The sequence below is a fragment of the Primulina huaijiensis genome, chromosome 15, assembly GCF_012295235.1.
Source record: "Primulina huaijiensis isolate GDHJ02 chromosome 15, ASM1229523v2, whole genome shotgun sequence".
Taxonomy (NCBI): domain Eukaryota; kingdom Viridiplantae; phylum Streptophyta; class Magnoliopsida; order Lamiales; family Gesneriaceae; genus Primulina; species Primulina huaijiensis.
Genome location: NC_133320.1, coordinates 11779140 through 11797281, shown reverse-complemented (window position 1 = coordinate 11797281; position 18142 = coordinate 11779140). Strand labels below are relative to the sequence as shown.

Genomic DNA, 18142 nt, shown 5'->3' with positions numbered 1-18142 from the left:
CAAGTGTTGGCCGAGGGTTCATGTTGAAACTCTATGTATAAACAATCTTTATTATAATAATATTTGAAATTATTGTTTTGGCACTTCTTTATCTGTATACCCATGCTAGTTGCATAGATAAAGTCCTTAAATATACAAATAGTATAAAAAATATGAGATGCTCATATGATGAGTATCATGAAACTCATATTTGGAATACTGTATATTCTAAACAGTTCCTTGTCGATTCAGCAGCCGCTAAGAAGGATATAGGCCGCTCGAGTTAGAGACTAGTATCTGCGATGTGAGTACCATGTTTCATTGGTAGGGGACATTGTGATGTCCGAGCATGCAGATAGGTGCTCCTGGTAGAGTGCACTGAACAACCCTCCATATAGGACTTTCCAAGTGGTTCTCACTTATCGAGTGGAAACGTCCTAGTTTATGGTTGTACACCATTAGTCCTTATGACCAGGGACAACATTGAGACTCTATGTTCTAGCATTGCACTTTGACTTGTTAACGACTCTCATGGGGTCATCAGGTGGCAAGGTTGGGTGTTTTGTCGAAACATATAGGAGTCGATGCATTGTAGTCGGGGATTCACCGCTTACCTTCAGATATGGATATCCTATGTGATCTCATGTATATGTAGTTTGAAATATCTGATCAGAGTATGGTGGTAATTATAAAAGGGGTTTCATAGATTACACCATCGATGCAACTACGACATGACACATAGCATCGATTCATTGGCAACTCTCGATATACAAATGGTTGTCGAATCGGTCGGGATATATAAGTTGAAGGGACCGTACTGTACGCTAACCATAATAGAATGGTTCTTGCAGGCACTATCATTTCATTCCTAGGGAATCATGTAAGCGATGCTCTAAGCGTTTAACATGATTGGTTGGGTACTATCAGACTTGAGTTCTGACGTTCTTTTTATCAAGGAGTTGATAAGTAAGAATGGAGCAGTTGGGGTATGCTCATATAAGGACATGTTTAGTCCCGAATCACATGGAGATGTCAACCACGGCTAGTTGTATCAATGAACCATTGAGGGCCACACAAGTACTAGCTTTCTAAATCCCATTGAGAAGTAAAAATAGTTCAATGTGTTGAACGACTTATAAAGGAGGTTATAAGCGTAAGGAAAAATAGAAGTATAAGGAAAAATAGAAGTATGACTTCTATGAGGGGAATGTAACTTTTAATTTATGATTGTGTTCCTAAATTAAAAGTTGGCCAAATAAATAATGTTTTTGAAAATTGTGATTTTCATAAACATTATTATGGACTAAATTAAATTAATTCAAGTGTTGAATTAATTAAACACTAGTGGGCCTAGTAGAGTTCAAATAATTAAATTAATTCAAGTGTTGAATTAATTGAATTGCATTGAGCCTCGTAGAGCCCAATTAGAAATAATTATTAAACTAGTGGGCTTGAGTAAAATCAAGTAAAGTTTAAATGGTCTCAAATGTGTTTGAGACAATTTAAATAAAAGTTCATGGGCCTTGTAATTGTTACAAGCCCAAGTAAAAAAAAATCATGCGAGGAAGGTGAAGGGTTGGAGGCACTTTTTCATTAAAAATTTGCATGGCATGCTCATGCACCTTTATCACTTTTTCAAGAACCAAGAAAAAGCTCCTCCCTTCTCATTTTTGCTTCTTCAATAGTTGAGGATAGCACACACTTCTCATTGAAAAATCTTCTTACTTTGCACTAGAAAAATAAGAGGGTTCTAGCTTTCAAGTGGTGGGCCTAATTTTGAAGCAAGGAGAGCTTGAAGATTGTCTTGCCATTCAAGAGCTAAGGTGTTTACACTTTAGTTGGAGCCATCATCAATCTCAAGAGATTGATAGGTAAAAATTCTAAACACCCTATGTATGACATTTTGGCTTTATTGTATTTGCTACAAATCATAGTTAAGGGTGCTCGATTTTTCTTGTAAGAAAAATATTTTGAAACTTCCGTTGCGCTTTTCGGGCACCTTAATCGATCTCTTTTCAATTTCTTCGTTCGTTTTCAGATCTGCATTTTTTTGTTCTATCATTCTTCGTGTTTTTCGTGAATATGTGATTCTCGAAATTTTGTGATTCCTTTTTTTTGGAATTTTCGAGTAAGTACTCACCATAATTTATTTTTTGGATCTTGTTCTATTTCCTTTAGAGAGTCTTATTCAAATGCCTCTCACAGTCAAAAAAAATTATATATTGAAATTGCTTGTCAACGCAGTTTAAGTGAGTCGATCACATTTGTTCACAAGTTGAACTTGATTGTTTGATATACAGAAATACAAAGCTTGAGCACCTTGAGGGAACTCTCGAATTTGAGTGAAAATATTTGAGTGCGAGTGAATTTACTTTGAGTGAACGGTGAGTATTTGTTGTGAGAAAAATTATAGAGAGGAGTGACGAGTGTTATTTCTTTGGAGTGACTGGTGAGTATTTGTTGTGAGAAAAAAAATAAGAGAGGAGATGTTGCGAACACGGTTGGTCAAGCCCCAAGGAAAGCATGGGACCCTTTAGAGTTTCCGGATGGATCAATCACGAGGGGACGTCTGAAGAGGTTCAAAGAAGCATTGAATGGGTTTATGAGCAAAGAAGGCGGATTGACAAGCGAGATACAGAGTGATGAAAGGTTCGTGATGCATGGGGATCATGTGAACATTATTCAAACATCCATGCAAAACGGAGCGCAAATCTGGACAGAAGATCTCGCGCACATGCGCGAAGACAGGGCGCGCGGGCGCGCATATGCGCGAGCTGCGCGAAGACAGGGCGCGCGGGCGCGCATATGCGCGAGCTCGCGCACATGCGCCGCGAAGGGGCGTGCATATGCGCGAGAAGTACTGGACACCGAATATTTTAACAGTGGGCTTCGCGCATATGCACTAGACTAGGGCGCGCATATACGCGACATAGGCAGAGACTTGCGCGCATATGCGCGCGGCGCAGATCTTTTTCCTAGTTTAGAATTTCAATTATTTAAGCAACTTATCTTTTTGATATCTTGATGATTATGTATATGGACGAAAATCATGAACAATTATTCAGATATTATTATTGAGTTTATACAATAGTTTTGAGCTTTTCTCTCAAACTTTTTCAAAACTTTGCTTTGTAATCAAAATCAAATTTATCAAAGTTTTAACTTTGTGGCGTTTATCGATCGTTCTTATGCGGATTGTCAAGGGCTTGTTCTTTGAAGGTTCGTTATAATTTCGGTTGTTTATTTTCCGTGATTATTTGTTACTAAAATTTTCATAGTTTAGAGGTGAAAATCACACACACTTTTGATTCAAAAGATCGGGACAACACTTCGATCCTTGCTCGTTATTGAATAGAGGGCGCGATTCGATTTTAATCGTGTTTGCTATTTATTCGTACAAGGATTCATATCATTTGGTATCAGAGCTTTTGGTTAATTGAATTCAAGTAAGTTTATCCTTTGTTCTATTATCAGATCTAATTATCCTTTAGTTCCGCTTTCAAATCTGTTTTGTTCTATCATTCTTCGTCGTTCGTGAATCTGTGACACACGAAATTTTGTGTCTTATTTATTTTTCTTTGAATTTTCGGAATTCTTAGAGCAAAAAAAAAATTTACAAGTGTTTCACACAGTCAATCTAAAAATTCACCATTATTTCTTTGTTTGTATTTTGTTCTATTCCTTTTTGTGAGTCATATACAAGTGTCTCACACAGTCAAAAAAAATTATCTTCAAATTGCTTGTCTACGCAGTCTAAGTGAGTCGATCACAATTGTTTACAAGTTGAACTTGATTGTTTGATATTCAAATACAAAGCTTGAATGAACTTTCGAGAGAAACATCAAATTCGAGTGGAAACATTTGAGTGTGAGTGTTATTTCTTTGGAGTGACTAGTGAGTATTTGTTGTGAGGAAAAAAAAACGAGGGGAGAAACAAGTGATTTTCTTTGGAGTGACCGTGAGAATTTTGGGTGAGGCATATTTTGTTTTCTACTAACGTTTTCTTGCAGGTACAAATCTGAAATTTAAATGGAGAGGGAGGTAGGAGAAAGTTCTAACCAAGGGTTATCTAAGGTCCAAATGGAGGCGTTGTTTGGCCATTTCTCTAGGATGATGAGGGTGGAGTTAGAGCCGTTACACGAGAGGATGAGTAGGCTTGAAGTTAGTGCTAGTGGAGGTAAATCTAAGCCTAAGGATTTGGGTAGAGGAGAAGAAGATGAAGATTATGATTTAGGAGGAGAAGAGGAGAGCCAAAGTGAGAATTGGGGTAGGAATGGAAGAGGTAGAGGATTTGGTAGAGGAAGGAGAGAAGCCACACGGGGTAGATACAATGACGGGAATAGGGAGGATGGTAATATGGGTAGTATTAAGATGAAGATTCCTTCGTTCCATGGGAAATCTGACCCGGAGGCATACTTAGAATGGGAAAAGAGGGTAGAGTTCGTGTTTGAATATCACCACTACTCCGAACAAAAGAAGGTTAGGTTGGCGGTGGTCCAATTTCTAGACTATGCTCTCATTTGGTGGAATCAATTAGTGACCACTAGGAGGAGGTATAATGAGAGACCCATTGAATCTTGGGATGCGATGAAGAGGGTCATGAGGAAGAGGTTTGTGCCCAACCACTACTATAGGGAGATGTTTAAGAGGCTACAAACTTTGAGGCAAGGGGTGAAGAGTGTTAAGGACTACTATAAGGAGATGGAAGTAGTCATGATTAGGGCCAATATTGAGGAAGATAATGAGGCGACCATGGCACGTTTTCTTTGTGGTTTGAACAGAGAAATCCAAGATCAAGTTGAGCTTCGCATTACTTGGATCTAGACGAGATGGTGCAAATGACCATAAAAGTGGAGCAACAACTCAAAAGACGTGGAGTTGGCCGCACCAATCCAACTGGGGCTTCATTATCTTCATGGCGATCATATGTGGTGAAACGTGAGGAGAACAAGGTGGTGACCAAGCTTAAATTTGAGACCAAACAAGAGGCGCCTAAACAAAGAGTGCAAGGTAAATCTGAAACTCCTTCTAATCGATCTAGAGATGTTAAATATTTTAGGTGTCAAGGGTTAGGTCATATTTCTAGTGAATGTCCTAATAAAAGGGTAATGGTTTTAAATGACTATGGTGAGTATGAGTCTCATAGTGAGGGTGATGATGATGAGATGCCTGCGTTAAAGGATCCTGATGAGGGATATGAAGCGGTTGTAGGTAAAACACTGGTGACTAGGCGTATCATGAGTGCCCAAGTCAAGGAGGAGGAGACTAACCAAAAGGAAATCTTGTTCCATACTAGGTGTTTTGTAAACCAAAAAGTTTGCAATCTAATCATAGATGGGGGGAGTTGTACTAATGTGGCAAGTGTTGAGATGGTGGAGAAATTGGGTTTACCTACATTAAAGCATCCTCAACCATATAGGCTTCAATGGTTGAATGATTGTGCGGAAGTGAAGGTTAATAAACAAGTGCTAGTGCCTTTTTCTATTGGGAAATATGTGGATGAGGTCTTGTGTGATGTGGTACCGATGCATGCTTGTCATTTCTTGTTGGGTAGACCGTGGCAATATGATAGGCAAGTGACACATGATGGGTACAAGAATAGGTATTCATATGTATTGAAGAAGGAAACCATTGTATTACTTCCTTTGTCCCCGAAGCAAGTGTTGGAGGACCATTTGAAAAAAAAAGAAGAGAGATGAGGCCGAAAAAAAGAGTGAACTAAAAAGTGAGATGACCTTTGAAAATAAAAATGAAATGGCTGAAAAAAAAAGAGTGGTCAAAAGAGTGAGACAGCCTTACAAAAGAAAAATGAGAGGAAAGAAATTGAGAGGTAAGAGGCCAAAAAGAAATCATACATGGCCCAAAAAGGTGAGTTGAAACAATTGATGCACACACATGAACCACTTGTGTTGATTGTTTATATGGAGATCCTCCTTAACACAAGTGATATAGTCGGGTCCCTTCCGAGCATTGTTGTTTCACTTTTGCAGGAATTTGAAGATGTATTTCTGGAGGAGTTACCTCAAGGCTTACCACCATTGAGGGGAATCGAGCACCAAATCGATTTCATGCCTGGGAGTGCATTGCCAAATCGTCCAGCCTATAGGAGAAATCCGGAGGAGACTAAGGAGCTTCAACGGCAGGTAAGTGAGTTGTTAGATAAGGGTTTTGTGCGTGAGTCCATGTCCCCTTGTGCTGTGCCTGTTTTATTAGTTCCTAAGAAAGATGACTCATGGCGAATGTGTGTGGACTTTAGAGCAATCAATTGTTAGAGTAGATGCCCTGCAAGCCAACGGTTGGCTAGGGAATTTATTGACTCAAGTGTAATAAACAATCTTTATTTTAACATAATTTAACTTTTCATGGTTTCAGTTTACTTTATCTGTATACCCATGCAATCAGCATAGATAAAGTCATTGATTATACTTTAATACAAATGAATCGTAATTTGATGTTGAAACACATTTGTAAACACTGTATAATCTAAATTCGTTCCTAGTCGATTCTGTAATACCCGAGATTTTATATCATGTTAAGCTGAGATTATTGATTTTGAATTGATGTAATTATAGACGGACCATTCCGAGACTAGAGTGGGCAAAGCATATGATTATGCAATTTTTTGGACAGAACTATTGGCGCCCGAGAGGTAGAAAATGACCGCCCGAGCGCCAATGTTCAATAAGATGATCATTTGGACAGAACATCTGGTGCCCGAGCGGTAGAAAATGACCGCCCGAGCGCCAGTGCAACACGTTAAGGTACCGTACAGAGTGTTCGGCGCCCGAGCGGTAATTTGTGACCGCCCGAGCGCCAACTGATTTGTATGAAAATGAGCCCCGTTTCACTTACATGCAACTTGATATATATATACACAAGCTTCTTCATTCAGATTCAATTGGAAAGAAGGAAACGAGATTTACGAAAGATCCGTCCGTCTGATTTTAAATCCGACTTCAGTACTGTGTTCCTATCAACGCAGGCTTCAACTGGACGTAAGTTTTACTACGTTTTGAGATGATTTGAAATTATGGTATTGCCAGAATCTGATATGATTCCTATATAATGTTCTTGATATGTTAGACATCATATAATTGCAATCGGATTGAAGAACGGATATGATATGCGATCTTTTTATGTTCCGACATGTCTTGACTTGGGTATATGCAGATTTCAGTATAATAGATGTTGCTATGATGAGAATTATGAGTTGTTAGTTATTGATTATTGATGTTGGATTGACCGGTATCGCGAGATTACGCCGTTATGCCGTCGAAATATATCGAGATTTAATATTGATCGTATATGTATTGAGTTGGGTTAGAGCTTGATAGAATGCATTTTGGAAATGTCATGTCAGATCTGTTGTGACAAACTTCGACATCGAGACCTCGACATTTCTAAAGACTACGACGAGAAAGGTATAATTCATGTTGATTCGGGAAGATACAACTCGAGTTAGATTTGATTCGAGTTTCTCAAAATCACATACTAGATTTCTATACCTTGCTATGCTTGTGCTTTATTTTGATTTATGTATAAGCATTGAAATAAGAGAGTCGTTGGCAGAATTGCCAAGTTCTAGACGTTCGGTGGTATCAAAGCACTGGAGAAGATCGACTCCGGTTGTAGTTATTCGATACAGACAGGGCCGAAGTCTAGGAATAAGACGTACCGCCACCACGATTGGGTGGGTAGGTGGGAGACTTGTTACGTCTTATTCACACCGAGATCCTTAGATTTAGATATGAATCGAGTCAAGAATAAGAGTCGAAGATGTGTTATCTGTCTTCATTAATGTGTTACGATTAATTATTCATGTATCATGATTTTGTATTTACTTGTTTAACATGCATGTATACAAGTTTTATACTGGGATTTGTTCTCACCGGAGTATCCGGTTGTTGTTGTGTCTGTATGTGTGCATGACAACAGGTGGGACAGGATCAGGGTCACGTAGAGGATGAGAGAGCGAGGTTAGAGTGGTGATTACGGGCATAGCAGAGGAACTAGTAGTGTTTGTAGTTGATATATAATGTGTAATAAACTATAGTTTGTACGATTGGAATGAAACCAGACGTGTATCTACTTTTGTTAAAATAAAATAAAGATGTCGTTTGTGTATGATTTATATACAATTGTTTTTGTTAGTAAAAGCAAAATTTTGACCCACATTTTCTAGCAAAGATCCACTTAATCCCAAAGATAATTGAGTTAGAGCCCGGGTCCCCACAGATTCAGCCGCCTAAAACATGGATAAAGGTCGCTTGAGCTCGAGACTAGCATCTGTGATGTTGTGTACCGCGTTTCTTGGTAAGGGCATAGAGATGTCCAAACATGCATATGTGTAGTCATATGATGATTATACCGAACAACCCTCCCTCGGACTTTCCAAGGGTTATCATTCATCGAGAGGATAAGTCCGTGGTTATGATTGTACACCATTAGTCCTTACGACCCGGGACAACACTAAGGCTTTATATGTTAGGGCTGTGCTTTGACTCGTTTACCGGCTCCAGGAGAGTCATCAGGTGGCGAGATTGGGTACAGTTGCGACACATATAAGAGCTAGTGCATTGTAGTCGGGGATTCACCGCTCACCTACGGGTGTGGATATCCTATGTGATCTGATGAAATAATAGTGCGTGGAATCTCTGGCCAGAGTATGAGATGTATGTTGGAGAAGGAGTTCTTCAATAGTACATGCGATGCCACTATTATATGTGTCACATAGTTATCGAATTGATATGCAACCCTCGATGAACCAATGGTTGCAGATTCGATCGGGATATATGAGATGAAGGGACCGTACTGTACACTAATCATAATCGACTTGTTCTTGCAGGCACTATCAGTGATACCTAGGGGATCATGGGGCGATGCTACTAGACTCTCTTACCATGATCCGATGGGTGCAATCAGAAATGAGTTCTGACATTCTTGATCAAGGTGTTGATGAAAAGAATGGGGCTAACTAGGGTAAGCCCGAATAAAGAAAATTGTCCTGAATCACAAAGAGTTGTGAACCCGCGGCTAACTGTATCCCTGAACCATTGAGGGTCACACAAGTACTAGATTATCTTGTTCCCGTTGAGATAATAAATTAAATGAGTTGAATTTATAAGAAATAAGTTTGATATGATCAATCGATAAGCTTATAAATAAAGTTTATAAAAGCTTATAGAAATTTTGAGAGCATGACTGCTAAAACATGCAAAAAAGAGTACACATGCCTTATTTAGACATTGGTGATCTCGATATTATAGTGTGCATCATAATAACAAACAAGTTGAAATTGTCACATCGATGATATTTGATCACCGATCGGGATTATGATGAGATTAATATAATGGGAGCATGGATCATTGGCTTGTAAGAGTATAAGCCAATCATGCAAATTTATTAAAGTTCAAATGGGCTTTAATAATTAAATTATATTTTAATGAATTAAAATATAACCCATTAAATTTTTATTAAATATGGTTTTGATTTATGTAATATGGAGATATTCATGATACCATAATTTAAAACCTTGCACACAAAGAAAATATTAATGCATGATTAGTGGTGTGCCATTCTCGTGAGTCAAGGATTTGTTAAAATTTATTAACTTAATTAAGGAAATTACAATTAGTTGATTCAATTAACATAATATATATATATTACTTTGAGAATGGACCACCGAGGATTTTTACATAAAAAGGAAAATCGAGATTGGCCAAAAAGTTGGCATGATTTTATGATCTTTATTTAACTTAATTAATTTGATTAATTAAGAAAATTAAGGATGAGAAATAAAATAAGAATTTGATTCTTAATTTACGTACACAATCATCCGAAATCTTTTGGCATGAAATTCATATACTTTCGGCTCTTCCAAAAAGGTTGAAGCGCTGCTCTCGAAAATTATTCCTTGTTGCAAGAAAAATTTGGCCACTTCAAGTTTGAGAGTTGTGCCGAATTTTAGTGTTCAATCTCTACGTAAAAATCTTCTATACTTTCTAGTGCAAGTTAGAAGAGGAACAAGTAATCCGGTCGTGAACCTGATTCAAAGATTAAAGAAGTAGATCGAAGAACGTTCGTAGGGATTTACAACAAGAGCTACGTCCGCTAATACCGGTGTAGTTGGAGCCAAGTGAAATTATTCACCAAAAGTATAATTTTTAACATCCTATGTATGTTTATTTGTTAAAACCATACGAGTGCTCAAACAAATATTTTGATTGTCAGAGTAAAATAAAATAAAATTTTAAAACTTCCATTGCGTTTTGGGCACGAGAAAACCGCGATCCAACAGCTGCGCGCCGCGGGCGCACGGCTGTGCTCACAGGACGCGCAAAGCGCGCCTGTTACTGCCCGAAACGTTCGGGCAGTGCGCGGGCAGCGCGGGCGGCTGCCCGGGAGTGTCTCGGGCACCGTGCTGGGTAATGGGCTTAAATTATTTGGGCCTAGGGTGCGATTTTTCGATTTTTCCAAAACTTTGGACAAAATTGAAATTTTTTGAAAATTGGTTCAATTTATTTTGGTAAATTAATTTTTGGAAAATTAATAATTTTCTTGTAAAATAAATAATTAGAATATGATTTTAATTATTTATGGTAAAAATGAGTTTTACAAGAAATCAATTATTATTGATTTAATTGAAAATTAAATAAAGGTGTTTATTTANAGCGAAAAATCACCTCTAAAGATCGAATCCATCCCTCCGCAACGAATGGATCAGTAGTGCCATGAAACTAATCGGGGTGCATCCTCCTAAATCTCTCATAAACTGGCTCTGGTCTAACCCTTGCTCCATCCCCGACATGTTGCTCAAAGAAACGGGCCATACCGGCTAGTACACGGGCACTAGCATCCTGAACGGGTGGAGGCTGTGGAATGTCTCCTCCTGTCTCACCTCGTTATTCCTCTCCTGTCTAACCTCATCAGTCCTACGCAAAATCCTTCTAGGAGGCATCTCTGTACACGTCGTCCAACCACGTAACCAACATGCATTTAAATTTTTAAATGTAACATGCAACTAACATTTATATCATACATCATATAAGCATTTAAAGAAATTTTAGCATCTAAAATATAAAGCAGTAAAACTCACATATTTGAGGCGTGACTTCTTGAGCTTCTAGAAGTGACAGTACACAACCCTTTGGGGATCCTTGGCTCTGATACCAACTGAAACGACCTCGATTTTTTTTCCTAATCCTAAATTCTAAATTCTAAATTCCTAAATTCCTAAATAAAATAATTCAACCATAATCATGAATCATAATAATTTACCAATTTAAATCTCAAGTGCATAAAATAAAATCCTAGTCATCGACTAATAAAAATTCCTAAATCGACCTTTAAAAAGATCAACTAACAATAAAGCTCAAAAATATCTTTGATAAAATCATTAACATAAATCCTTAAATCATAAATCTATCAAACTAGTGCGGAAACATAAAGGCCCTCGGGTGTGTACTGTTGCACTCGATCCACTCAAGCGTCAGCGCCTCCCATAAATCATCAAATCCTGCATCATACAAACCTAGTGAGTCTAATGACTCAGCACGTTCTAAACATGGATAGCAAATAATACATATACACTCACATGCATTTAAAAATCATATTTTTATTTAAAATAGCTTTTGAAAATAAATAAACCATTTTAAAATCATTTAAAAATCATTCAAGCATAATAATATCATAAATCGTAAAAACATTTTAAAATAACTTTTAAGCATAAATAAATCATTAAAACAAATCATTTAAAAATAAGTTTTGGGCATAAATAAATCATTTTAAAAATATCTTTAATCCCCATAATAAATCATATATCATAAAAATCATTTTTATCATAAGCTTTCAATCATATATCATTTTTGGGTGAAGTTTGATCCTTGAAAGTGACTAGCTTTTATCCTTTGTTCGACTGCAGTCTTAGCTCCACATGGTCCATGGGGGTGTGCACTAGGCTCCACCGTAGAAATACGTTCGTCGGGGCTCCCTTGGAGGCCTTCTCCCATAGACGGGCTCCCTCTGGGGCCTTTTCCCACGTATGGGCTCCCTCTAGGGCCTTCTCCCGTAAATGGGCTCCCACTGGGCCTTTTCCCTTCACGTTATCCCCAAAAAATCATATATCATAAATCATATCTTTTGTCACAGTCAATTCACATCCCTCAAAATATTTTCTCTTTTTCTTTAAAAATCATGAAATAGCACAACTTTCCAAAAATAGCATTTTAAACAGTGTAAATTGCACAGTTTTACCATAAATCATAAAAATACATATTATCATCAAAATAATCATTTTAAATCATAAAATATCATTTAACATGCGTTTTGATCCTTCGGGACACTGCCAAGCGTTTCCGTAGTTTCTTAAGTGTAAAAAGACCGTTTTGCCCCTGGACGTACAAATTCTCGAATTTATCTTTTTCGCACTTTTAATGACATGGGCTTATTCTAAATAATTATTTAAGCTTACACGAATTTTCTCATATTTTTATTTGGCTTAAATCGATGACTTTTAAATTAATCTTTAAATAAGACATATTAACGCGTTTTAATCCCGATTTAAACCAAACCTTAATATAAAATTCCCAAATTAAAAACTTAAACTTTTAATAATTATTTAATCTTAAACCTAATTTTTCATAATTTTATGAAACTTAAAACTTGGCTTTTCCATAAATTTTTTATTAGCGTTTCGAGCGGCAATAAAATCCCGGAAAAATTCCAAAACTCATTATTTTGATACCAAATTTTACACATAGAATTTTTAGTATTTATTCTACCCTTAGGAGCCATGAACCGCACCCGTGGATCCATGGTTCTATTTTTTGTTCTAAAATTCGAAATATTGACACCTAAACGCAACCACCGAGCCATCTCCAAATTTACTCGAGCCGTGCCCAAGCCACCTTGAGCCAAACCCTAGCTATCCCACCTAGGCACCCTCCTGAGCAATCCCAGCCCCTAGAACCAGACCATGTCCCACGCTAAAGCCCCTGGAACCGAGCCACAGAATCTGTGCGTGACTCCTTGCCTACACCAAGACTCCTAGCCCACTAGGACTCTTCCAGCACACCCTAACCGACCCTAGACCACGCCCAGACCAAACCCAGACAAGCCCAGCTCCTGGAACCCAAGCTGCGAACCCCTGAAACCAACAGAAGCTGCGCGCGTCACCTTGCTGCTACAAACTCACGCTTCCCACGTTTCGCTCGAGCCACAGCGCACCCACTTGCACCAACCCATGGCCCGACCCCTACCCATCACCATAGGAACCAGATGGACAAGCTTGGCTCGTGCCCAGGCCAGCCACAAGCCACTCTTCTTTCCCGAAGACACTAGCTGTGATTTCACCTTGCTGCATGCGGTTCCCCCTTTTTGCTCGAGCCAGCAGTGAGCTCACAACTCCAGCCCCTGGCCCAACCCTGGACCGTCTCCCTGGAACCCTGAAAGACCACCTAGCCTAGCCCTCAACCGAGCCACCCCCATGAAATTCTCCGCCGATCACAGCACCTTCGCGTGAAGAGTCCCTTCACACAAGGACTCTTCCTTAGCCGCCTACCTCGACCCTAGCCACCCTAGGACCCTACCTAGCCTTCGAGCTAGACCCTGGCCAACCCCCAACCAGCCCTGGTCGAACCCCTAAGCCCCATGCATAGTGATCGAGCCACTTGAATTGCACAAACCAACCAAACCCACGTTGCTTCTTCTGAAATTATTCTTACGGTTCCAGCTTATTTCCCTTCAATATTTATCATGTTTTGTCCATAATTTATCATATTTTATCGTGTTTTGGCAGCGTGTCCGTTGGGTTCATAACGATTCTTTTAAAACAAGCATAAAATCGCAAAAAAGTTGAAATTACGTATCATACCGTAAAATAATCGAACCCACGTATTTTTCATGCATAATCAAATAAAACACAGGTATTATGATTTGTATGATGTTTGAAAGGGTTTAGAAAACGTGCCTTTGCGTTTATAACGCTCGATTATTCGATCGTTGGCGAGGGCGAGACGTTAGACGACCGGACGACGAAGAACACAAGCTTTTCTTTTCCTCCTCAATTTCGAAATTCTTGGTGTGTGATTGTGGGTGTTTCACGGCTGATGTGTGTGAATTGTGATGTTAAAAGACCTAGGTTTAGTTATTTATAAATAATTAATATGCTAATGGGCTTTGGTTTTAGGCTTGCATGCTTAAGGGTTATTGGACCTACTTAAATTAATAAAATTGGGCCCAATAACACTTAATTAATCAAATAATAAAGGTTTATAAAATAATTTTCCCAAAAATAATATTTTTTTTATCTTTCAAAACTCTTTGTTTGCCCAAAACCGGCTTCCCGGGAATAATCGATCTCGACTCGTAAAATAATTCGAACTCCAACATTTTTAAAAAAATTAAATCATTTTTAATCATATTAGGAAGCCTTGCCATTATTTAAATAAAAATAAATATTCTTGTCTTGGTCGTCCCCGGTCTCCTTTTCACTGCCTATTATCGAATATTCGGGTAAAATCCTTAATTTCATAAAATCATGTCATATTATCATTTAATTATGCAATCATGCATTTAATCATATATTAAATATCATCATAGCATTTAAAATCAATTGAGAAAACAATTATGCAATTAAAACAATTTTGCATGCATGTGGTTTACGTAGGTTGGTTTTTCGGACGTTACAATTCTCCCCACCTTAAATTGAATTTCGTCCCCGAAATTTTCCTTCACTTGATGATTTCAAAGCTTGTATTCCCTTATCCAACTCAAACTTAACATCTAACTCAAATCTTAATCTTCAATTCGTTCATCAAAATTTTGAAAATTGCAATTCTAACAAAAAATTTTCCCAAAATCGACTCCTAAATCGAGCTCAAGTAGTGCATGCACCCTATTTTTCTCTAAGTTCTTCGATATCCCAATCAATTCCCATAACCCAATTTAACATTTCATGCAAAAAAAAGCATCGAAATAAATGTTAAACAGTTAGGTTACCTCGAAATCAGTGTAGTGCTGGCTCTGTCTCATCCTCTGCAGCTTGCATCACATAGACTCGTCCAGTAGTGGGTTACTTGAACGTTGGGCAATCTACAGCCTTGTGTCCTAACTCTCCACACTTGAAGCATTTGAAGGTGCCCCACATGCACTTGCCATGATGATGACGATTGCACTCCTTGCAAAGTGGTTTCTCATCAGCCTTCGGAATGTTCCCTTTAGGTGGTTGTCCTTGTGGTTTTGGTGGTTCTTGTTGCTTTGGTGGTCCCGTGTGAGGCTTCTTGTTGCTCTGATTGGCTTGCTGAGCACGATTCCTCTTTCGTTGCATCTCCCAATCAATATCTTTGAGTGACTGCTCGGCTCTAAAAGCTCTGGAAACGGCAGTAGTATAATCAGTAGGATCGCCAAGCATCACATCACGTCGGATAGTCGGCCTCAAACCATCTAGAAAGTGTCATAATTTCTCCGCTACATCATTGGCAATTAAGGGCACAAAGTGACAGCCCCTATCAAACTTCTGCACAAATTCGGCAACAGACCAATCTCCCTGACGGAGACTCATAAACTCTCTCTTATGACTAGAACGAACATCGGATGTGAAGTACTTGTCATAGAATACCCTCTTGAACTCCTCCCAAGTCAATGTCGCCATGTTCACTCCGCGCTCTGCTCCCTCCCACCATAAGGAAGCGTCGCCCTTCAACAGATAAATGGTGCAGCGAACTCGATCAGTGTCCGCCATGTCCATGTAGCGAAAAATCACCTCTAAAGATCGAATCCATCCCTCCGCAACGAATGGATCAGTAGTGCCATGAAACTAATCGGGGTGCATCCTCCTAAATCTCTCATAAACTGGCTCTGGTCTAACCCTTGCTCCATCCCCGACATGTTGCTCAAAGAAACGGGCCATACCGGCTAGTACACGGGCACTAGCATCCTGAACGGGTGGAGGCTGTGGAATGTCTCCTCCTGTCTCACCTCGTTATTCCTCTCCTGTCTAACCTCATCAGTCCTACGCAAAATCCTTCTAGGAGGCATCTCTGTACACGTCGTCCAACCACGTAACCAACATGCATTTAAATTTTTAAATGTAACATGCAACTAACATTTATATCATACATCATATAAGCATTTAAAGAAATTTTAGCATCTAAAATATAAAGCAGTAAAACTCACATATTTGAGGCGTGACTTCTTGAGCTTCTAGAAGTGACAGTACACAACCCTTTGGGGATCCTTGGCTCTGATACCAACTGAAACGACCTCGATTTTTTTTCCTAATCCTAAATTCTAAATTCTAAATTCCTAAATTCCTAAATAAAATAATTCAACCATAATCATGAATCATAATAATTTACCAATTTAAATCTCAAGTGCATAAAATAAAATCCTAGTCATCGACTAATAAAAATTCCTAAATCGACCTTTAAAAAGATCAACTAACAATAAAGCTCAAAAATATCTTTGATAAAATCATTAACATAAATCCTTAAATCATAAATCTATCAAACTAGTGCGGAAACATAAATGCCCTCGGGTGTGTACTGTAGCACTCGATCCACTCAAACGTCAGCGCCTCCCATAAATCATCAAATCCTGCATCATACAAACCTAGTGAGTCTAATGACTTAGCACGTTCTAAACATGGATAGCAAATAATACATATACACTCACATGCATTTATAAATCATATTTTTATTTAAAATAGCTTTTGAAAATAAATAAACCATTTTAAAATCATTTAAAAATCATTTAAGCATTATAATATCATAAATCGTAAAAACATTTTAAAATAACTTTTAAGCATAAATAAATCCTTAAAACAAATCATTTAAAAATAAGTTTTGGGCATAAATAAATCTTTTTAAAAATAGCTTTAATCCTCATCATAAATCATATATCATAAAAATCATTTTCATCATAAGCTTTCAATCATATATCATTTTTGGGTGAAGTTTGATCCTTGAAAGTGACTAGCTTTTATCCTTTGGTCGACTGCACTCTTAGCTCCACATGGTCTATGGGGGTGTGCACTAGGCTCCACCGTGGAAATACGTTCGTCGGGGCTCCCTCGGGGGCCTTCTCCCATAGACGAGCTCCCTCTGGGGCCTTTTCCCACGTATGGGCTCCCTCTAGGGCCTTCTCCCATAAATGGGCTCCCTTTGGGGCCTTTTCCCCTCACGTTATACCCACAAAAACATATATCATAAATCATATCTTTTGTCACAGTCAATTCACATCCCTCAAAATATTTTTTCTTTTTCTTTAAAAATCATGAAATAGCACAACTTTCCAAAAATTGCATTTTAAACAGTATAAATTGCACAGCTTTACCATAAATCATAAAAATACATATTATCATCAAAATCATCATTTTAAATCATAAAATATCATTTAACATGCGTTACGATCCTTCAGGACACTGCCAAGCGTTTCCGTATTTTCTTAAGTGTAAAAAGACCGTTTTGCCCCTGGACGTATAAATTCTCGAATTTATCTTTTTTGCACTTTTAATGACATGGGCTTATTCTAAATAATTATTTAAGCTTACACGAATTTTCTCATATTTTTATTTGGCTTAAATCGATGACTTTTAAATTAATCTTTAAATAAGACATATTAACGCGTTTTAATCCCGATTTAAACCAAACCTTAATATAAAATTCCCAAATTAAAAACTTAGACTTTTAATAATTATTTAAGCTTAAACCTAATGAAACTTAAAACTGGGCTTTTCAATAAATTTTTTATTAGCGTTTCGAGCGGCAATAAAATCCCGGAAAAATTCCAAAACTCATTATTTTGATACCAAATTTTACACATAGAATTTTTAGTATTTATTCTACCCTTAGGAGCCATGAACCGCACCCGTGGACCCATGGTTCTATTTTTTGTTCTAAAATTCGAAATATTGACACTTAATCGAAACCACCGAGCCATCTCCAAATTTACTCGAGCCGTGCCCAACCCACCTTGAGCCAAACCCTATCTAACCCACCTAGGCACCCTCCTGAGCAATCCCAGCCCCTAGAACCAGACCCTGTCCCGCGCTAAAGCCCATGGAACCGAGCCACAGAATCTGTGCGTGACTCCTTGCCTACACCAAGACTCCTAGCCCACTAGGACTCTTCCAGCCGAACCACCACCGAGCCCAGCACACCCTAAC

The 18142-nt window shown here is 38.3% G+C and overlaps 1 protein-coding gene across 1 annotated transcript; it reads right to left on the bottom strand.

The window, feature by feature from the left end:
- Window positions 1-15049: 15049 nt before the first annotated feature.
- Window positions 15050-15718, bottom strand: LOC140959301 (uncharacterized). The gene is made up of 2 exons (XM_073417168.1): window positions 15478-15718; window positions 15050-15420 (listed from the first exon to the last, which is right to left on the bottom strand). The coding sequence occupies exons 1-2, from the start codon at window positions 15716-15718 to the stop codon at window positions 15050-15052; spliced, it is 612 nt and encodes a 203-aa protein (XP_073273269.1).
- Window positions 15719-18142: the final 2424 nt, after the last annotated feature.